Genomic DNA, 23,870 nt, shown 5'->3' on the forward strand with positions numbered 1-23,870 from the left:
TCATCTCCATCATCTCCCCCATCTCCCTCCTCCTCATCAGAGTCAAATGCTGGCCTCATCTCCTCTGGATCCGAGATCCTAGCCACCGCCCGCGCCGCAAATAATCAAGCGAACTCATCTGTCATCCCCACATCTTGGATCTCTGGGGCATAGTCCCAGATCTTCTCGGCCAACCCCACAAACTCCTCCAGTGCCACAGCACTATCAATAGTCGGCCCCCAATCGGCCACTTCCTGTTGCCACCGTGCATAAAGGCACGCTCCCTGTGGAATACCCTGTTGGTGCCTGAACTGTCTCAAAACTTGGGTCACCACAAACTGCTCAATGACGAATGGGGTCCTCCCAATCAGATACCTCGTCATGAATACAAAGGGCATCTCCAGCCCATCCTCTACCCATACCTCGCATCCTGTATATGGTCTCCAGGTGACCGTATCTATGTCATCAAAAACCCTCCTCCAATGCTCTAGTTTGCCCAGCTTACGCTAGACAACTAGACCTCTGTATCCATAGGCATATGCTACACCTACGAGCCTGTCCCTGTCTGCCAGTGGCCTCACTACTGGAATGTGCTCCCAACACCATACCTGTAACAAAGTCATGCCAGTTGACAAACTGCCGTAACCGAGGTATACTACCTCATGTAGACTCCTATATAAATGAGCCAGCATCACTGACCCCCATGCAAACCTCCTGCCCTGTGTAACCATCTCCTCCAAAACCAATCCCCATCCCACCGAGAATCCCTTTGACCTACGATCAGGACAAAGGAATCCCCTAATGAATCTTGCAAGTACAGATGGCAGTGGTGCATAATCCAAATCCAGAAACTCCTGCCAGGGGATCTCATAACTACAAACAGTATCATCCTGGAAAATCTGGCATAGTGCCTCTGTGCCACCCTCCTCCGACTGCTCATATGGTAGTAGTGCACCTACCACAGGAATGGGTAGAATCCAGTAACAGTCCTCAAGTGTGACTATCATCTCTCTAGTGGCAAAATGGAAGGCGTTCGTGTCGCTATGCCACCTCTCTGCCAAAGCTGTCAAAATCCCCCAATTCACAGTGAATCGAGGCATATCCAGAAGAGACGTCAATCCACATCTCTCAATAATGTCCAAATCGGCCTGTGACAACCGCGGTATCAATGTCCACGGTCTGGGGAATCTCTCCCTCGACTGTACCACACCCAATCGCTCCTGTCAAACACAACATATCCAATATCAGTTTCCACATCAAAACACAGATATCAAAATCAAACTTACATCAACAAACATGAAACAATTTGCTCATCTACAATCAAAGTTTAAAATCCTATCATTTCATATCAACTTGTAAAACAACTCAAGTTCTCAAAAACCATATCAAAACTTGTAGTACAACTCAAGTCTCCACAATCACATAAGCTTGTAATACAACTCAAGTTTCCAACCCATATCGTCTTGTAACACAACTCAGGCTTTCACACACATTGAACTTGAAACAGACCACACAAATAAATCATATTCTGATCAATACAACAGCTTGATATCTATACATAACTTGGAAAATCACAAATCAAAACAAGTTATGCAAACACTCATATTGGATAAGTTCATCAAAACACGACAAGCAAACAACACAAATTTTCAAATCGGCAAATTCTGCAAAATTTTTTTGATGCGCTAAAACAGTTATTCAATGCGCTAAAAACCTCCCACGCGCTAGGCTGTCTCTCCGATGCGCTATTCTATCTACCCTATGCGCTAGACTGACTCTGCGCGCTAATCTACCCCTCCTAGGTGCTGCCCGTTTAGCCCTATGTGCTAGGTTAATCCTACGCGCTAAACCCCCTTCCCTATGTGAACCCCTGTGACTTCTATGTGCTAGGTCATTCCTACGCGCTAACCTATTGACACGATGCGCTACCTGACACTTTCTATGTGCTATTCTACATGCACGCGCTAACCTAATAGTTTATGCGCTATCCTATCTTTTTCGGATGCGACCCCTATATTTGAACTCGATGCGCTACTTCACACTTCGTATGCGCTATTGTAGACCCTAGATGCGCTAAACCATAAAACCCAAACTTCGAAATTCAAAAAGCGAGTAAAAATGACAAAATAAAAAATCAAAAGAGGGTCAATAGTGTTAACTTACTGGTGGTCCACACGCTATAGGTCTCCGGTACCTCCGAACGTGCTCGAATCGGTGTCTGTGATAGGGAATAGGCATTTTCTCTCCAGAGCAAATTCTCTTTCTTCAAAGTCAACAAAGCACAAATGAGTCTAAATCAAGCCTTTTTCCCCTTTTATAAGAGGAAAATGAAATTAGGGTTAGCCAAATGGACTTGTAATATGGTCGCGGTCTCCACTATACCATAATATTTGTAACTTATCGGGAGATGAATCAATTTGCACACTTTTTACATGCACGAAATCATACACATCCTCGCAACTCATCAAAAAATTTCAAACAATTTTTTTTTTTCAGAAATATTGATTCATCTCCCGAGGGGGCATCACCATCTAATATCGAATCTGGGGCATCACATCAAATCTGGGGCACGACTGGCAAATTAAAAGAGCGACACAAAAATTGCATTAGATCATAAATCATGATAAAGCATCATTTTCTTTGAAATAACATGTGCACACACGTCACTTCAAAGAGGGGAAAAATGTAGATGTGTAAAAATGACCATTTCTAAATGAATATTTTATGTTCATTTCTCTATTTAATTAAATCCAATTTAATTAAATTATCCACATTCTTCTATTTTATTAAGTAAATTACTCAATTTATTTAAATAAAATTCACTATACCCATTTAATGAATAAATCATTTTATTCAATTAAATTCTCCTTATCCACTTTTAATTAAATTCAAATTTAATTAAATAGTTATCCTAAATTGAATAAATCTAATTTATTTAATTTCCCCAAATTACAACCAAATTGAATTAAATCATTTAAATCAATTAAATCCTATTATCCCTCCATCCACTTGCAAAATCCCAAACCCCTTTCTAATCCCTTCTAGAATCTTCTAATCGCTTCTAATTAATCTAACCCCTCCTCTAAACTTTGTCACATTCCTAAGCAAGAGGAGGTCACTTCTCAAACCCTCAAAGTCTTTGATAACCATTAAAGGTTTTCAACCTTCAACCACCAAAATCCTCAAAGTCTTTGATAACCATTGAAGGCTTTCAACCTTCAACCACTTAATTCCCAAAGTCTCCAATAACCATTAATGGTTAACTCAAACCCTCCTACATGGTTAAAACATTTGTTTTGACTCAACCTCTATCTAACCCATGGGTCTCATCAGGCCTTTAATGCTTTGACCATGATTATCTCTTAATCATTTGCACAAAGGTTTATCCTTGGATTAACTCTTAATCCAGTGGGTAAGCCTAACTTAGACTTGACCCTTAGCCTTTAGATAACCATGAGGTCTTCTCAGGCCTTTAATGCCTCCAACCCCTTTTCTCAACCCAACTCTATGTTGACACTTGTCCCCATTTCATTGGTGCCAATTGTGCACATGGATCCCCAACTTTCAAACTCAACCCTTGATTAAACCATTCAATCTTGACCATCCATTGCCCTATTTATGCTGTAAATAGAGCTCTCCTTCCTCCATTCTAAACAATCATCTTTCAAATTTGAAGCATTACACTTATGCTCAAATTCTTTCAAGCTTTCATATCATCTTTATGCTCCTCATTTAGCCTCTTTTAGATCAGGAATTAGACTAATATGCATGTTTAGAGTAATTTCTTTATCATTTTAGCTCAATTATAGATTAAATATAGTATGCTAGGATAGTATTCATACTAATCTTGTCATCTTATCATTTAGTTTATTGCATTCTATAATCATACATAGCTTATAACACATCTTAATCTAAAATCTATCAAAAGCATCCCTCGTTCTTGCATTTGCCATCCCTAAACCATTTTGCTCAGTGATCTAAGAGCAAAACATTGGTTTGAGGGACATTGTGAGATAGAGAACCATGGGACCCTCCTTGGGAAGCTGAGTAATACGTTATTACTCCATAGCTTGCACCAAGAAGTCCTGTGTGTGTGTGTGTGGACTAGTATTCTAACATATTTTCACATATTAAGTTTTATTCGCCCACTTTTCCCGCATACAGCTGACAATAATTTATATTATAAAATGACTGATGATGACATATTGATTATTGAAGTCTTTATTGATGATATAATTTTTGGAGGTGAAGATAAGTTGTGCATGGAATTCTCTAACAATATGAAGAATGAATTTGAGATGTCTATCATTGGGGAGATGAAATTTTTTTTAGGCTTCCAGATTACTCAAATTGATAAAGGTATTTTCATCTCTCAAACTAAGTATGCTAGAGAGATGTTGAAAAAATTTGGGTTGGAAAATTCTAAACCAGTTGGTAGTTCGATGGTTACAAGTGAGAACTTGACAAAGAAAAATGCATCTACACCGGTAAATCCTACAAGATACAAGTGTATGATTGGAGGTTTTTTATATCTGACTCAGACTAGACCGGATACAATGAATGTTGTTTATATTGTATCTAGATATCAGAGTGATCCTAGAGAAAATCACGAGTGTGGTGAAAAGGATTTTAAAGTATTTGCAGGGAACAACTGAATATGGTTTGTGGTATCCTAAAAGTGACGACTTTACATTATATGCATATACAGATGCAGATTGGGCTAGAGATGTTGATGATCGAAAGAACACATCCAGTGGAGCTTTCTTTTTTGGAAAGAAACTTATTTCATGGATCAGCAAAAAATAGTCATGTACCTCTTTATCTACTACTGAAGCTAAGTATGTTGATACTGCTACTAACTATACACAAGTTCTATGGATGAAGCAAATGTTGAAGGATATAAAGGTGGATTATAATGAACCGGTAGTTATTCGCTATGATAACTTTGTTGTTATTAATATATCAAAGAATCCAGTATTTCATTCTAAGACAAAGCACATATCTATCAAGTATACCTTTTTGAAGGAGAAGTTGGAAGCAAATGAAGCCAGACTAGTTTATGTGAACACTAAAGAGTAGATTGCAGACATCTTCATTAAACCTTTGCCTAAAGAATCATTTGAGTACTTCAGAGACATATTGGGGGTTTCTGCCCCTCTAGTAGAGATCTGAGTGATGTTGATTAACATTAGTCTGGTATGCATTATCAAAGCTATTACTCATTCTAGATTGATGTGGTGGTGATACTACTTAGGGGGAGTAGTCAGTTGTAAGAATCAGAGGATTTATGATTTTTCTTTGGTATTTATGTCAAATCTTTGGCATTGATGTCAAAGGGGGAGAGATATATTCATTAGGGGATTTTCATTTAGAGCTTCTTTGCTATATCATTTTATGGGAGATTGTTGGTTTTCTTCCATAGGGGGAGACTTGTTTGGCATTTCTTGGCACTTGGATGTTTTTCACATCTAGTGTTTTCATCAATGCCAAAGGGGAAGATTGTTGGCAATTTGGAGGAATTGATTATGTGTTGCATTGATGTTTTGTCATTGATGGAAACACTGGCTATTTTGGTTGTTTACCGATAGAGTGGTTGGATTACGATATTGATCCAATATGCTCTAGTATGCTTTGGTTTGTGGAATTGATTTGGATCTGTCATTTATGCTATTTGGATGCATATCATGATCAGTTGGTTCAAGATTTGATGAATCATATACTATCATTTGTTCTAGTAAGCCTTTTGGTCACCAGTAAGGGTTTTACTGGCCAAGCTTACTTGAAGATATTTTGATGCACTTGATAAGTTGTGTTGGTGCGGCTTCTAGATGGGTTTTGGGATTTTGTTGGTTATCTTGTTCATGTTCCTATTGAGCGATGGTGTTGCATTTAGGACCGGACCTAATGCTATCTTATTCTTCTAGGTTATGGACCAGCTTATGTAACGTGTTGATAGGTGATCCCAACGCATTATCAAATGGATTCATTGATTAGAATGTGTTGTTTCAGTCTTAGGCTGACTTGGTTGATCATTGTATTGCGGGTTTATGTTATGAATTTATTGTATTATCTTTTATGTGGCTGACCTAATTGTTTAGGTCCCAGGTTGGTATAAATATGATGTAAGATCTCTTTGTAGATCATGGTTATGTGATGGTTATGTGATTACCTAGGTGAATAATGTTGTAATCATATGTAGGAGTTTTGGTTGATCATAGCTGATTGAATTGGGTTGGTAAGAGAGGTTTAAGACCTCTAGTATTGAGCTTAATCGGAACTGTACTTAGGCATAGGAGATGCTATCTTTGTAGTTCACTCTTCTTTTCAGATTTTAGTCTGTATTTATTTTGCATTCAGTGAGGATCCTTTTGTAATGAGCAGTGCGCTCTAGGCTATTGGCCTTCCTGCATGTGCAGGCCCCTCTATTTGTAATCACATACTTACTGCAAAAGTATTATCTAACTGTGGGTAGGCTTCCCATCATGGTTTTTCCCTTTACCGGGATTTCCATGTACAAATCTTGGTGTCATGTGTTATGGATGGATGGTAACCATTATGTGATTTATTTTTATGCTTAATTTCTATATCAATTATTTTGGTATTTGGTTTATGCATTCTAGTCTTTGGTTTATGTGTTTCAATAATAAGGATTTGAATGTTTAAAGTTTTGTAATCTGTTGACAACTGATTCACCCCCCTCTCAATTGTCCTCTAGTTATCTGAGTTGTCTAACAGGCGGATTAGGATTAGATGAAGGATTGAGATAGGATGAAAGATTAGAATCAGATAGAGAATTTAGATAAGATGGAAGATTAGAACTAGATGGAGAAGTGAAATAAGATGGGAGATTAGAACTAGATGGATAATTTAGATAAGATGGAGGAATATGATTAGGGATTGTGTAATGAATTGATTGATTTGGATTAGGGATTTAAGCATAAGCAAATGAAGGATGAACAAACCCGTCATAATAAGATTGTGACATGACTTGGACATCTATCTCATCAGGCTGATCAATGATACCCTTGTCATCATCGACATAGGGTGAAGTAGAAGAAAATGAGGGATGACCACACTCATCATAATAGAATTGAGGCATGCCTTGGACATGTGTCTCATCAAGTTGATCAACTATACCCTCATCATCATTGACATAGGGTGAAGTGGAAGAAAATGAGGGGTGACCACACTCATCATATTAGAATTATGACATTACTATTAGTTGATGAGTTGGGAAGATGAAAGATGAACATGGATGATAGACCAAAATCTCATAATAGAAAGATTGACAAGCTCAAACTTGGATTGGGACCGACTTTGAGGAAGTTGGAAAGAGGATGAAGTTTGATGTTCGATTCTGGAGGTTTGATGTTTGGATTGATGACCTAGAAAGAAGGCGATTATGATGCAAATTAGGAGATGAGATATGATGATGGATGATAGTGATGATGCAAGAACCAAGATGATGATAACTAAGGTGACGACTACCAACTGATATGATAAAATTGACCATGCAAGTCGAGACCCTAGTGGATGATAATAACGATGTAAGCTAGAAGTGATGACAATGATGTAACTATGTAAGCAATGAGGATACGGAAAAATGCAAATGCAAACTAAGATGGACGACAATGACACTCAAGTGAATGCAAACTGGATTGTGGGAACAAGGTAAGCCCACTAGATTATGAAGAAAACTCACGGGGACAAATTTTGGCAACATAACGAGACTAAACTCACAAATCAGGACAAGATAAAGTAAGCTCTCTATAATAGGCCACAAACTCATCAAAACAAGGCATGAACCTATTAGAACAAGGTGCAAAACTGCTAGAACAAGACTGGAAAGCTTCAAATTGACTGAAAAATGCTTTAACAACATACCAACACTAAAAAGAAAACCCTCTAGAACAAGGTAACATATACTATAAAAAGAAAACCCACTTTTTCAGGGTGCAAACCCGCTAGAATAGGGAGCAAACCTGCTAGAATGTGAAAAGACCTAAAATGACAGGTGAGACTATTAGCAAACCCATGAGTTTTCAAAGCAAACCCACAAGAGTTCAAATGATAGTGACTACGCTAAGTATGGCAATCTAGCTCAAGACAAAGGCATTCCCGCTATACTAGGAAGTGAACTCGCTACAAGACAATAACAACTAGGATTGTGTAAAATGTGATGTGTTTGATGACTTAGACTGATTTTGGCAAAATATTGTTATGACACAAACATAGCAAACATGCAAATATGATAAAATTGTGAACTCATGTACTTCCTAGGATAGTCAAATGAAAATACTTGTTGAATCCCCTAGCCCAAAATACCACATCCAACCAGATAGATAGAAGCTTGGTAGCACTGGCTCCACCTTCGACACACACTTCTCGGGCATGCCAAGCTTTGAATTTTTAAAGATCCTAAGATCTTGAGAAATTTTCTATCTTAAATTGGGGGGTACATGAGGGGTGTCTTTGGCATGCACATATCACAATGCCTAAGCCAACAAGTAGAAGGATTGGGGCCACTATAATAATGGTTCGTAGTAATTTTCTGATGAGTCCAGTCCAACAACAAGTTCTCAAAGAAATCCACTTAAGACTTTAATTGAGTTTATGAATGCAGAGAAGGCCACCACATATGACGAATTCAGTCAACACTTTAGTTGTTTGACCAAGTTTTTAATATAGCAGCTCAAAAACACCACTCAAGGTCCTGCTGGGAGAGATGTTATTCCCAATGTGCAGCCCCTATTTTGAAACACTCCCTTGAGGTGATGAGGCCCCCAAGAGGTGACTCGCTAATAATTAGAAAAATGAGTGTCGCTAACACTTTTCTCTTGCACCTAGGATCACGAGAGCCAAGGGAGAGGATAGTGTGTGTTAGCAGTAGGACCACTCTACATGCGCACAAGTGTACCAATCATGAAAGACATGGGGTTCATTTCTTTTAATCAAATTAAAGTGTACCTAATTAACATAAGACAAAAATGCAATAATTGAAAAACAACAAAAGGAAATAAAATTGTTTTAGCAAAACCCCTCTTTAGTGGTCCTACAAGTAATTGTTAATGTTTTAAAAGCATGGGGTCTTCAATTACATGATTAGCTACATAAATGTTAGCAAAAATATCATTCAAAAATACACAAGTTAGCAAATTAGTCTGAAAATAGCATTCTAGAAAATCATATAAATGATAATGAGCGAACCTGCTACAACACAGTGCAAACCTGTTGTAGACACCTAAAATTAATATTTAATTAATTTAACCCTATCAACATAATTAATTAATTTAATTGTGTTATCCTTATTCCTCTCAAAATCAATTAAATCTAATTTAATAAATCCTGTCACTATTGTCCAATAATTAATTTATCAAATAAATTAATTATTCCCCTATTCCTCTAAAGTCCCCTCCAATAATCATTTCCTCTAAACCCACTTAGTTAATTAATTCTAATTAATTAACATAGTCATGTGATTCCTACAAATCACTTTTCCTAATCCCACTCAACCTAATTAATCCTTCTAGAATCTCTCATAATCATGATTATCATTATCCCTCAATTTTTAATTCCCACTCATGTCACATCAACATTGAGTCTCTCAAAGAAATTCAAATTTCTTTGAATCCCTCAATGCATCCTTATTTTGGAATTTTTAATTCCTCAAGTTTGAAAATCAAATTTCTCCCCCCTTTTTCCAAAGGAATTTTATATTCCTATTTATTTTCCCAAGGCACCCTTGATCCATGCCTTCTATCTCAAATCAATCTCAACCCTTCATAATCAAATCAATCTTCGCCCTCCATTGGCCTTCTCTAATCTATAAATTGGAGCCTATTATCTTCACAAATCATCCACTTCTCATGCATTGTCATGCTGCCTATTTCTTCTCCCATCCTCTTCTAATCCTCTCTCAAATCTATCAAATTCATAATCCATCACTTAAATCCAATCCTATCAAATCCATCAATCTATCTTGTTGAGCACAAAGGAGATCAATCCACATCCAAATCAATCAAAGGAGCACATCAAGTGGAGCATCATCAAAGGGCGTCTTCACTTCATCAAGCTCAATCTGAAGGAGAAGGTAAAATAGGAAGGTAAAATGATCTCTTGATGTTTTAGCATTTTCATGTTTATTTCATTGTGTTTTTGATCATTTGACCTCCAAAATCCATTTTCCCCTCTTCACCCACTATTTCAAAATTAAAACATGGAAACCCATTATTTCAAGTAGCAAACCCGCTATTTCAGGATGCAAACCTACTATTTCATGTTGCAAACCGAGTGTGTGCACCAAGATGGTGTGCAAAAAACTTGAAAAAACACAAAACACGCACGAGCTATTTCAAATTTAAAAAACCCATATGCATTTAGGCTTGTCATGCCAAGCCTAAATAAGGCTAAACTACATATGGGGTTTTAGTTTCTAAACCACGTACGTGGTTTAGAAACTTAAACCACGTACATGGTTTAGAAACTAAAACCCTATATGCAGTTTAGAAACTAAAACCGCGTATGCATTTGTCTATTAATAATTTTGTTTTCATTGTGGCTGACTAAGTCATTTTTACCCATAGCTACAAGAGAAGAGAGGGGTTTGGAAAATGCAAAAATGCACACTAGCTCCACAAATTCACACACACCTGTCATGAAAAGAGGTAGGAAAAGTAATTTTTTTAATTTATTTTCTGCATTTGATGAATTTTATTTGCAATTTGAATTTAAATTCATTATTTTTAATTATTTTTTTATTTTTTGTGATTAATGCATATCAAATTCTGAAAATACTTCCCCCGAGAAAGACACGCCTCCTGAAAACTTAGGGAAAAACCCACAGGAGAACCCACAACCAAACCCTCAAGATACACCTCCATCTCCTCTAATAGACTGTTCACAAGCTACACGAGGATTTAATAAACCAGTTAGCACAAAACACTATCAAAATAATTAGACTAGTGAATAGACTGAAAGCATCTAAGCATGAGCATCATGCATCTCTTGCCACAACTCTAGAATTATTGGCTAGTATTGCCAATGAAGTTTCCAATAAAATTACAAAATGGGGAAGCTATAGGGATCGATGTCGTGCTTTTTATGTTGATGGGTTGTCATATAATGAAGTGAAAAAGAAAAACGTAAGTAAAGCACAAATATGTTCTCTTTTTGTTAATCCTAAAATGAGTGAGACCTTACCTCTTAATTCAAAGAGGTTTCCTATACACTGGTGTAGCCATTTGCTGCTAAAAAATACTTTTCGGGATAGATGGTGGATGGTCTTTGACTGACCACCTTGTAATAATTTTGAGGTTCCATTATATTTTTGAGGAAACTATATTGTGAGTTTATCCTCAATGAGCGGTCAAACTATTTTGATATGAGAGAGTTTTAGGGTAGAGGTGGAGGCTCTGCCCAAGATAGACATGGATCATGTTGGGTACTAGACCCCTAAAGTTGAATCCCCCTAGCACCAAAACCTGTGGTGCATGTGATGATCCTAGTAACCCTGAAAGAGTCGATGGAGCTATAGACTCTTCAGGCGACCACAACATTGATCGATGTCATCATTCAGCATGGGACATAATTATCACACCCTCTTGGCTCAGACAATGATCCAGTAGGTGAGGAACCAAGCCTTGGTCAGCCCATTCAGCATGTGTGTCCTAGTTGTTCAGGTATATGCTCTAGTATGGATGTTGATGCCAGTGAAGATGGTTCCACATCCCATCTATGTACGATTTGCAGGAGTAGATGTCACACTAACACTATAGAGGATGTGGTGTTGACTGTTGATTTGATGGATATGGTGTTTGGTGGTCAGACATAGACACAGGTGTGTTGATTTGAATTGATAACATTTTATTTATCAATCACTTAAAATTTATAATCATAAATGAATTTTCATTTACAAATCGATTTAAATTTATACAAACAACATGCATTTCAGGATATAGTAATGTGTGTTAATACACCATCTGATATTCCTCCTGTAGTTGTTGCAACTGGAGCTTCGACGCTTGAGGTATAAATTTTGTAACATGTTAAAATAGAATAGTACCTTGAATTCAAAAAAATAAATAAGATATACTAACTCTCTTTAATGCATATTTATATTTTGTTTTATAGGCATTGTCAGAGGATCAAATGGCCCACATTGATAATGTCATACTCTCGATGATCGATTTTGGCCTACAAAGCTATGTGGTATCATATTTTGCACACCTCATTTTATGTATTCTTTTTATTGAATATGCAAGTCATTTAATTTTAGATTTGTTAAATTATGTTTAATATTATCTACTAATATCTCTTGTGTTAATTTTGTTTGTTTTAGGGTACCTCACGCATGTCTAGGACACCTCCTCGATGAAAGAAATCCTTGAGGATGCCTAAATGTCAAAAGGTAATTGAACACATTTTTAAGTGACACAGTTGTTTGAAAAGGTTGAAATTGTCTTAATTGGAACTTGTAGATTGATTAGTGTTTTTTGTTTATTTTATATACAACGGCAATTGGGATTTGTAGAATTGTTGAATGCACTTGATACGCTAGAGGATCGAGAGAGGCAAGAGGTATGTATCTCTACTTTATTTTCTTGATTTCATGATTACATGCACGTGTACATGTGAAATTTAGATAAATTATAATCTTATCATTTTTCATATAGGAAATAGCCATAGCTACATCATCAATGGTGAGCCCTCATAAGTCTACTAGAGAAGCATCTCAAGCTCTGGTGCACTTTTGTTCTATATATTGTAGATTTTTAGTGTTTTTTTATCTATATATATTATTGCCTTGTATTGATTGTTTTTAACCTACAATACTTATCATTGTATTAATTGTATTTAATCTTATCATTTTTCATATAGGAAATAGCCATAGTTGCTCCATCAATGGTGAGCCCTTTGAAGTCTACTGGAGAAGAATCTTAGGCTCTGGTAAACTTTTGTTCTAACTTCTATATATTGTAGGATTTTAGTTTTTTTTATTTATATATGTTAGTACCTTGTATTAATTGTATTTAACCTACAATAGGCCCCTTCGCTTGGATCCTTTGAAGTTCCATTTTAAGAAGATTCCTAAGTTTGACAAGGAAAAGAGAAAAAATGCAGTACATCCCAGATCAGCAAATGAGTTAATCTACAATTCAATTGAAAATAAATTATACTTAAATGCATAGTTATGTTGATAATTGTGAACTATTTTCTACAAAAGGATTCTAACTTGGCTTTTGAAGTGTGGTTGTGTAGCCATCTACAAAGCCACACACTGCATCAAAGAGGATCAATTTTGATGATCCACCATAGCTATAGGATCATATAGTGTTAGCTATGGTCATTGAATGACCAATACATCTAGATATATTCTACATTTTTATTATATATCGATCTAGACATGGCATATGCCACATTTTTGTAAAACTTGTATTGACTTGGCATATATGCAATTTTTGTATACATACACAATCATTGTGCATTTTGATATATATAAATGTTGATATTCGATCCAATAAATGTGTATTGTGTTCATTATTGTGCATTTTGTTGATATTGATATTGATATTTGATACATACACAATTTGTTCATTGTGTTCATTATTGTGCATTTTGATATATATAAATGTTGATTTATAATTGATGTAATTATTTTTTTCTCAAACAAAGATATACAATTCATTATGTGAGAAATATATCAAGCTATATAAATGTTGATTTATAATTGATATAATTAATTTTTGGTCAAACAAAGATATACAATTCATTATGTGAGAAATATATCAAGAGCGCTCAATTAAATAAGTCTTAAAGATAACAAACAAGCTTACTTAATTGTAATAAAAGAGCCTCCAACACACAAATCATTAAATTTTGTCTCTACCTAAAATAGTAGTTGCAAGCTAGGTATTGTCAAAACTAGTGGCTTGCTAATCAATTACTTCAGCTACACAAATGTCTTTTGTTGAATTCCACTCCATATACTTAGCTAATATTTGATCTTAGACTTAGACAACTATTTGATGTATTTGGTGACTACCCTTTTATAAAGTTAAATGAATATTTGCCTATGTAATCAACAATATGAATATAAACAACAAAAATCTATGATATAAAGCATTGCAATTGTAGAATATGATTTGATAGGCTTTCTAAAATATTGAATTAACCCTACAATACTCCTTGCCTCAATCAAAATGAAATTCAATGGTAATGATCACTAGATGTTTTTTATTCATATCCTTTATATTTGTCAATGTGAGTGGTGCGAGAGCACCCTCATGCTCTCAATGGTCAAATTTGGGTTTTTGTCTTATTTTACATTGTTTCATCTAAATAAGGTGATTTGGGACCAATAATGATTATTTGGAGTCATTTGTGAAAGTTTGGAGTCATTTGGATAAAATATGTAAAAGTTGCTCAATTGTTGTCAAAGTTGTCAAACATTGGGGTTGGACGATGGAAAACACTTGTGTGGTCATAAATAGTCATTTTCAACATGATTCAAGGGTTGAAAAACTTTGTATTGCAATTTCTTTAAAATCTGTGCGAAAACCGTCAGTTGCATGCAATGCAAGGTTGCAAGATAGGCTAGATTTGATTGTGTTTGTCATGGGTATAAACTAACAACATGAGCATGTCCAGGTGGGTAGGTTTATGGTAGGCATGCTCCTATTGTGCCTCCCAACTCGTCAAAACGTTGAGAGCCATACCCTACCGGCGCAATCCCTCAAGTGCCCTGAGTATAAAATATTGTCAAACTTTGATGGATTGTTTCTTGCAATCCAGGATTCATATGATTGATCTATTTGAACCTATAGGGTCATGTGAGGCTAATCTATAATGACCTATCTCATTTTTTGAAGAATCAAAGCCATTTTAAAATGGTAACATTTTTTCAATTGGTGCAAAAATTGTCAAATGCATGCAATGCAAGGTTGCAAGATAGGCTAGATTTGATTATGTTCATCATGGGCACAAACCAGCATCATGAGCACATCTAGGTGGGAATTTTTATAGTAGGCATTCTCCTCTTGTGCCTCCCAGCTCACCAGAACGTTGAGAGACATACCCTATCGGTAAGATCCCTCAAGTGCCTTGAGTCCAAAAAATTGTCAAACTTTAATGGATTGTTTCTTGCAATCTAGGACACATAAAATTGATCTATTTGAACCTATAGGGTCATGTAAGGCTTGCATACAATGAAATATCTCATTTTTTGAAGACTCGGAGCCATTTTCAAATGGTAGCATTTTTTCACTTGGTGCAAAAACTGTTAGATGCATGCAATGCAAGGTTGCAAGATGCGTTAGATTTGATTTCGTTCATTGTGGACACAAACCAATAGCACAAGTCCATCCGGGTGGGAAATTTTATGGTAGGAATGAAACTATTATGTCTCCCAACTCATCAAAACATAAAGAGCCATACCCTACCAACGCGATCCCTCAAGTGCCCTGAGTCCAAAAAAATGTCAAACTTTGACGAATTGTTTCTCACAATCTAGGCTGCATACGATTGATTTGTTTGAACCTATAGGGTCATGTGAGGCTCGTCTACAATAAAATATCTCAATTTTTGAATAATTGAAGCCGTTGTCAAATGGTAGTGTTTTTTCAGTTGGTGCAAAAACCGTCAGATGCATGCAATGCAAGGTTGCAAGATAGGCTAGATTTGATTATGTTCATCATGGGCACAAACCAGCATCATAAGTGCATCTAGGTGGGAAGGTTTACAATATCCATGCTCCTTTTGTGCCTCCCAAATCATTGAAACATTGAGAACCATACCCTACCGACGCAATCCCTCAAGTACCCTGAGTCCAAAAAACTGTCAAACTTTGATGAACTATTTCTCACAATGCAAGATGCATACGATTGATATTTTTGAACCTATAGGGTCATGTGAGGCTTGTCTACAATGACCTATCTCTATTTTTGAAGACTCAGAGCCATTTTCAAATGGTAGCATTTTTTCAATTGGTGCAAAAATCGTCAGATGCATGCAATGCAAGGTTGAAAGATAGGCTAGATTTGATTATGTTCATTGTGGGCTCAAAATAGGAGCACGAGTGCATCCAAGTGGGTAGTTTTATAGTAGGCATGCCCTTTTTGTACCTCCCAACTCAACAAAATGTTGAGAGCCATACCCTACTAGTGTAATCCCTCAAGTGCCCTAATTCCAAAAAATTGGCAAACTTTGACGGACTATTTCTCGCAATCCAGAATGCATATGATTGATATGTTTGAACCTATAGGGTCATGTGAGGCTCATATACAATGACCTATCTTAGTTTTTGAAGACTTGGAGCCATTTTCAAATGGTAGCATTTTTCACTTGGTCCAAATATCGTCACATGCATGCAATGCAAGGTTGCAAGATAGGCTAGATTTGATTTTGTTCATCGTGGGCACAAATTATCTTCACAAGAGCATATGGGTGGGAATTTTTATGGTAGGAATGCTCCTATTGTGCCTCCCAATTAGCCAGAATGTTGATAGCCATACCCTATCAGCACGATCTCTCAAGTGCCCTGAGTCCAAAAAATTGTCAAACTTTGTCAGACTGTTTCTCACAATCCAGGATGCATATGATTGATCTGTTTGAACCTATAGGGTCATGTGAGGCTCATATACAATGACCTATCTCAAATTTTGAAGAATCAAAGCCATTTTTACATGGTAGTATTTTTTCACTAGGTGCAAAAGTTGTCAGTTGCATGCAATGCAAGGTTGCAAGATAGGCATAGATAGTCATGTACGGTAGGCATACTCATGTATAGTAGGAACACTCATTGATGCAGGAGCATCCTTGATTCTTGGCAATCTTGCATCAACCAAAAATATTTATTTTTTGTTTGTTTTCCAATTTTGAAGTTTCAGCATTTCATTCTGCATTTTCTTGCATTGGCTCACCAGATCTTGTGGAGTTGGATTTTGCTTGAGGACATGATCATATTCCTTATTCCTAAACCATAGAGAGCTTGGATAATTTTTTAGTAAGTTATTGATTCTAGATTTCAAGACAATTTTTAGGCACTGAAACCGTTTGGACCTATTTGCATTGGTGAATCTACTAGATCCCTTCCATAGTTTGTGAAGCCCTATGTGTGGATTTCGATATTCCTTGCCCTATGGTTGATCTTCCCTTCTGATCCACACTTCATCCTTTGGATTTTTTAGAGGAATGTCTTTGGTGGAGGCCGACCTATTGGTTTTACATGTTTGATCTTGTTCTTCAGCATTTCATTCCTTTTGGGTCGATTGGATCCCCTTGGATCATATAAATCATTGTAATTAAGCATTAGAAGTCAAAAAGAAAGACAGAAGAAAATCAGATAGAATATAGTAGATATATCTTAGGTTTGGAGGTCCGGGAGTGACCTGTTCTATAATTAAGCATGTTATAGAATGATAATTAATAACAAAAATAATGTTTGATGTAACAAAATGAGCCAAAAATAATTCCTGGAATAAAATTAACCCCATATGCAAGCTTAGATAACATGGACTACTCTTGAACTAGGTAAAGATAGAGAGTGGAAGTGGGAGTGAGAATGGATGCAAGGGTGGAACTAGGGTTTCTAACAAAGCTACAGAGGATTTGGAAGATAGCAACGATGATGGAGCATTTGTGTCTAGTTTTTGTTTGTCCCCCTCCTTCTCTTCCTACAATATGTTGGGTGGTTGTGAGAGTGGATTTGTGAGTTGGTGAAAAGGTGGAGACTGACCCATTGGAGATATCCTTGGTGCTTTGGTAGTCAGTTTTAGGGGATTAATAAGCTTTGTCCCTCTATACAATGGTTGTGGCAGTTGGGCTTTGATATGTCCTGGCTGCTATCTATTGTGGATCCTCTATAGAGGGATCATTTTCTTGCAAAACCATGATTCTCTTTGTATCTCATGCCCTTTTTCCTCCTATTTTTCAGTGTGTCGATGCTTCTTCCTAGTTGGGATTGTTAGATACTTAATCAGTCCCAAAGACACTAAGAGGGGGGGGTTTGAATAAATGTCTAACCGTTGGATAGAAGATTTAAATGTGTTTGCAACTTTATAACCTAAATTAATATATTGGTAAAACAAGTAATAATGTAGTAAAGAGAAATAAGAGAGACAACATCAATGCACACCATAACACAAGATATTTTTGCGAGGAAACCCGCTAGGGGAAAAACCTCAGTGGGATTTGTGACCCACAATATTTACTCATTGACCAATATGAATAAATATTACTGATACAATAGGGGCCTGCATATGCAGGAAGGCCAACAGCCTAGAGCTCACTACTCAACAACAAAACTGGAGTCCCACTGACTACAAAATTGGATGATTAAATCCAATGACAATGTACTACTCAAAATAGCATCTGTAATGCTAGATTCAGTACCGGTTTAAGCTCTGTCAAATACCTCTTCCATAAACCTTGCTTCACTCTGCTTCTACTTTTATTCGCTCATAAAATACTTACATCAAAATGCATATATAGATATTTGCTCTCATATTCATTACCTAATTACATAATCATCTCCTACAAAATGACCTACAAGATCTGATACATATATGAGTCTTTACAATACATCATGTCGACTACAAATAATTAATTACATTACAATATAATTCACATAAATAAAACTTTATCATATGTTAGCCTAGGTGTCGGTATGATTTGTTGCCGGTGTAAACTGGATGCTGGTGTGAATGAAATTTGTGTAGTTTCTGGTGCCGGTATGCAAAGTTTGTTGCCGGTATAATCAATAGATTCATGTAGAACCATGTTACTAGTTGGTTTCCATCAATGACAACATCAACCATTCTCATCTGAGTGTGTAATGCCAACAATCTTCCCCTTTGCCATTGATGGCAACACTCATGAGAAAAACCAAAAACCAAAAGTGCTCCCCTTGAGCAAATGATCTCCTTTAGTATACCTTTTCTCTATCACTCCCCTTTTGACATCAATGACAAAGGTTGTCAAAAAGAATCAAAAATTCAAAAATTCTACCTAGAAGCCTGTAACCGGTTATGTACAATCTGAAAGATATCTGCTACAATTAGATTAAGTCCTTGCAAAAATTTAGAACTATCAAAAATGATATCCTCAGTTTGTCGGATCATGCCAGTTAGATGATGCATTTGTTCCTCCAATGATCTTCCTCTTGGGATATTAGCCTTAGATAGTCCATTCTGGTGTGTCAACAGATTGTCCAATCTAGGACCGAGTTTTTTCTTTAACTCTCGAGCTTTTAACTTTAATCGAGCTTTCTCCTTTTCAATATTTTCTATTTTCTCCTCATATACTGCCATTTCTTGATCTAAAACTGAAGTGAGTTCAGAAGAACCAATCAGGTTGTCTGCTATATCATCAATTTCCTTCTGTGTCTATTTAATCTGATCATCAATATCAGCAGTCAAATGTTGTGGCTTGCAAACATCTCTATACAGTTCCTTAAAGTCCAAAATTGTTGAATTTAGTGTCGGTATAAAGGAATCTAACTTTCTTGTACAGTCCTCAATAGATTTATTAATGAAATCTGCCTTCTCCTTATTTACCCTTTCTCTAATTGTCTCCTCATTAATCTTATCAATCGACTGAATATTAGATGAAATGAATTTAGATAATGTGTCTAACTTACCAATACAGCCTACAACATCATCTACCTTACATGTTGGTACTATATGTTGTAAAATAGGTAAGGTGTCATCAATAGCCTTAAATGCTAAGGCATTGCATTTAGTGAACTTCTTGATAGAATCTAATAAAACATCTATCACATTGGTAGGTCTGTAATCCATGTTGGGAGTGCTAGGTAGAGTGAGATGTTTTGCAGTAGGTTTCTTATCATCTTTAGATGTCTATACATTAACCACTTCTACTAACTTACTACCATCATTTACCTCTTCTTTATTTACTATTACTTCCTTATGATCACTCTGTGTTTCAATTTTGTTTTCAACTTTACCATCATCCTTTCTCTTTTCCTTGCCAGCTATTGATTCAGCTATACTATGTTCTTGTCCCTTACCTATTTCAGTTTGTGCTTCTACCAATTTCTCAATGTTCTGCTGAGAGTCAATAGTGTTGAAAGATGACTCAGAGATCTCAATGTTTGTAGCTTCATTTTTCTTTTCTTCAACATTCTCAGAAGATTTATCTATAATTACATTGATATCCTGAGTGTCAACATTCATGGTAAACAAAATGTTTGACTCTGAATCAATATTCTCAGTGTTCACTTCCTCTGTTTTCTCTTCCTCATGTTCAACCTGTGCCTCAATTTTTTCTTTAACCTGTTCCTTTTCTTGTCCCTCAACTCATTTCTCTTCTTATTTCTCTGCCACTATCGGTGGTGTGTCTTCAACTAGTGGGGGTAGGTTATCCTTGATAGTCAATTCAAGAATATCACCAACTTTGTTCTTACCCTTATCATTTTTTGGATATAATTTAGTGAAAGATTTGTCTATTTTCTTTTTATCCTTCTCTTCCTTCTTCTCCTTTTCCACAAAGAATATATCCCATTTTTTAGCCATTTCATCAGTAATTTCTTTGGCTTTGCCTGCCATTAAGTTAACATGCCAGTGACCACTAGCAAAAACTAACCGGTTGGCTTTTGTAATCAATTCATCAATCTCCTACTGGGAATTGATAGGGTGAACCACCAACAATGCTTCAACTTTTAATTTCTTTTCAAGTTCCATTATAGACATTCTTGTTTCCTCAAGTCTCAGATAAACATCATTAGGCAAATAATCAACAACCTCAATTAAAAAATTTCTTGTAAATATCAAGATTTAGAATGATACTTTCCTCAATTGTTCCCTTATCAGAATATTTGTAAGTATGATAACATTTGCTGATATTGCTAAGGTTTCTATCCTGGGTAATTTCATTTATAAGTTCTCTTGAGGATAGAATATCTATTACCTTAGGTATCAGTTTCTTTTGTGTAAGTTTCTTTCTTTGAATGCTAGGCTCTCTCATAGCTTGTTGTTTCTTCCTGAGTGCTCTTGTCCTTTTTGGAGAAGGAGTAGGTGTCGGTGAAGATTTCCTTTTCTTTCTTTCAACTCTTTTAAATTTTGCTACTTTATCACTTTCTGTCTCAGAAGAAGTAATAACTGGGGAAACATGAGCTACTGATTGCTGTCTAGTTTTACTTTCCTTCATTCTCTCAGCAATACCACTCATATGTTCAAATCCTATCAATCCTTTCTTAACATCTGCTACAAAATTTGAAGTATCTTTCATTAATTTTTATCTTTTCTTCCTCTTCTTCTACATAGATACATCACTCTCAATTGTTTCAGCTATGCCAAATATCTTCTCAGTTGATTCCCTTCATGCATCAAGAAGTATCCTTACATAAGACTCGAGAATGTTCAAATCTACTTCACAGCCCATCTTTATTATCCAAATGGTTTGAGGAGTAACAACCTCCATCCATGTCTCATCTCTCTTCATTACAAAACATATATGTTTGTCATATTTGTCCACAATGCTTTGAGGAATCCTTTCCCTTGCCTTCATCTTAGTTTGAAAGTTCTTGAAATAATCTTTTACCAGCTTATCACCATGAGCACCTATGCCGGTAATTGCTTCCATAATTTGTCTTCCAACAAGGATGTCATAAGCAAAGTCCTTGTGACCCATACCGAGAATCTCCTTTGTGAAATAAAGCATTAGGCATATAAGTAAGTTACCAAATCTAAAGATTCCTTTCTTATCACCCTTGATCTTCCCCACATTGTGTAGAAGTTCATCCTTTAGCCATTCACAAATATCAATCTTTGCACTGTTCTTCACCATTTCATATGCACTATGTATACAGAGACTAGAAACATAATTTAACCTATTTGTATGAGCAACTCTGTAACCAATCACCATACTCACATATTTCACATTCTCACCATTGATATCACTAACCCTAAGGGATCTACTATTAGATGTAGCATCGGTTAGGTTCATAACCCCCTTGTTTGGGATCTTCATCTTCTGGTTAGGCCTAGTACTGATAGAGGGTAAACCAGTGACCACCTTGATTGCCTCCTTAGTAATTTTGAAAATAGAATTTAACCACATACATTTTCCATGAACCCTGCTAAGTACAAGACAAACTATCTCAACCAAAAATTCAGGAATGTTCAAGATATCAACAAATCCTAAATCCTCAACAATCTTATACTCTGGCTTGATTAAACCTTGTTTATTAGCTATAACATTTGGGTATATGTTTTTCAAATCATCAGACCTAAATTATCTATGTTGCAATGAGTATATATCCTCATATCTTCAGCAAAAGCAACTCCCTTCAAAATTTTAGAAAAGGAACCAATAGAATCATCCTATTTTTCTATCTTGGGAATGATCTTAAAAATGGGTCTAGGATGCTTAACATTCTCTACCATAGTAGAGTTTGCAATGAATTGGGGAAGAGAAGATGAAGTAGCCATGATACTAAAATAAATACCTTTTCTACAAGTGAAATCCTCTGAAATGCCCTAAAAATGTCTTAGCTTCTTTGCCTCTTGAATGCCTTTGCTCTCTTCATGCTCTTTGTAAATTTGAATTCTTTGTGATTCAAAATGAGAGATTTCTGCACTTTATAACCAAAACATTTGCCAACAACTACTTTAAATGCTTCTGGTTAAGTGAAAACTTAACATGTCTATCGGTAAAGAAGAAATATAACTTCTTACCATCAACCGAGGGTAAAATGCATGATTTTCAATTTGCTTCCTTACCCCTAAGGATTATTCCTCAGTTAGATGAAGTACCTCCTGCTAATGCAGGACTACCCTATTCTATCGGTGCAAAGACAAATTCATCTCCTCTCTGATCTCTCTTTCTAATCCATTGTTTTGAAAATTCTCACGATTTTAATCACCTTGTCTTTGCCTTTGTTATTGGATCCTTTATTGTTCAATGGTGAATTCTTGCTTCTACAAAAATTTTGCAATATGCCCAATTTTGTTACATGCATAACAAGTTACATTGTTTCTTTGAATACCCTTTCCATAACTTTGACCGGTTGGAGTTCTGCATTGATTAGATAAATGTCCAAATCTACCACAAACATAGAATTTCACATTCATTCTATAATTTCCTGAGTTATGACCATTTTTATTGCATGTGAAACATTGACCAGTGGGTGAGTTTGTATTCTCATTATTCCTAAATCTGCACTAATTTTCTCTATGACCAAATTTGTTGCAATTAAAACATTTCCCATTAAATTTATAAGCATTAGGTTGCCTTACCAGTTTGCTGTAATCATGATTGTTTGTAGTCCCGAATCTTTCTCCATGTTCAAATCCAAGTCCAATTATTTCTCCATCAGGTCTCTGACTTTTGAGTATATCATCTCATTCTTCATTTTACTATTCTCTTGTCTCAATTTCTCTGCAATATCTCTGAGAGTTTCTTTTTCTTCATCATCTTGATTTTGCAATTTCACATGTAATTCTTTTCTCTTATTCTTTGCTATAACCAGGTTATCTTAAAGTGCTTTGATAAATTCTTGAGTAGTTCTGAGTTCATCTTCCAATTTGACATTCTTCAATTTTTCTGCATCAAAATCTTCAAGAGATCCTTCCAATTGTTGTCTCAAACTTTCCATCGGTACCAGTTTCAAAATCTTCCTCAAGTTGTTAGGCTTCTGTAAATAGAGGACTAGGCTTTGATACCAATTGTTAGATACTTGATCAGTCCCAAAGACATTGAGAGGGGGGGTGAATCAGTGTCTAATCGGTGGATAGAATATTTAAACTTGTTTGAAACTTTATAACCTAAATTAATATACCAGTAAACAATTAATAATGCAGTAAAGAGAAATAAGAGAGACAATATCAATGCACAACATAACAGAAGATATTTTAGTGAGGAAACTCGGCAGGGGA

The 23,870-nt window shown here is 36.0% G+C and overlaps 1 protein-coding gene across 1 annotated transcript in view; it reads right to left on the bottom strand.

Moving 5' to 3' along the window:
- The window catches only part of LOC131858286 (uncharacterized), a 90,614-nt gene extending 69,392 nt beyond the window's left edge, over positions 1–21,222 (bottom strand). Inside the window, exons 1-2 of the mRNA XM_059211480.1 lie at positions 20,902–21,222; positions 19,196–19,358 (exon numbers count right to left, since the gene is read on the bottom strand). Coding sequence (XP_059067463.1) covers positions 19,196–19,358; positions 20,902–21,222 — 484 coding nt within the window. The remainder of the gene's footprint in view (positions 1–19,195; positions 19,359–20,901) is intronic.
- Between the last annotated feature and the right edge of the window lie 2,648 nt (positions 21,223–23,870).

This window comes from Cryptomeria japonica, chromosome 9 (assembly GCF_030272615.1).
Source record: "Cryptomeria japonica chromosome 9, Sugi_1.0, whole genome shotgun sequence".
NCBI lineage: Eukaryota > Viridiplantae > Streptophyta > Pinopsida > Cupressales > Cupressaceae > Cryptomeria > Cryptomeria japonica.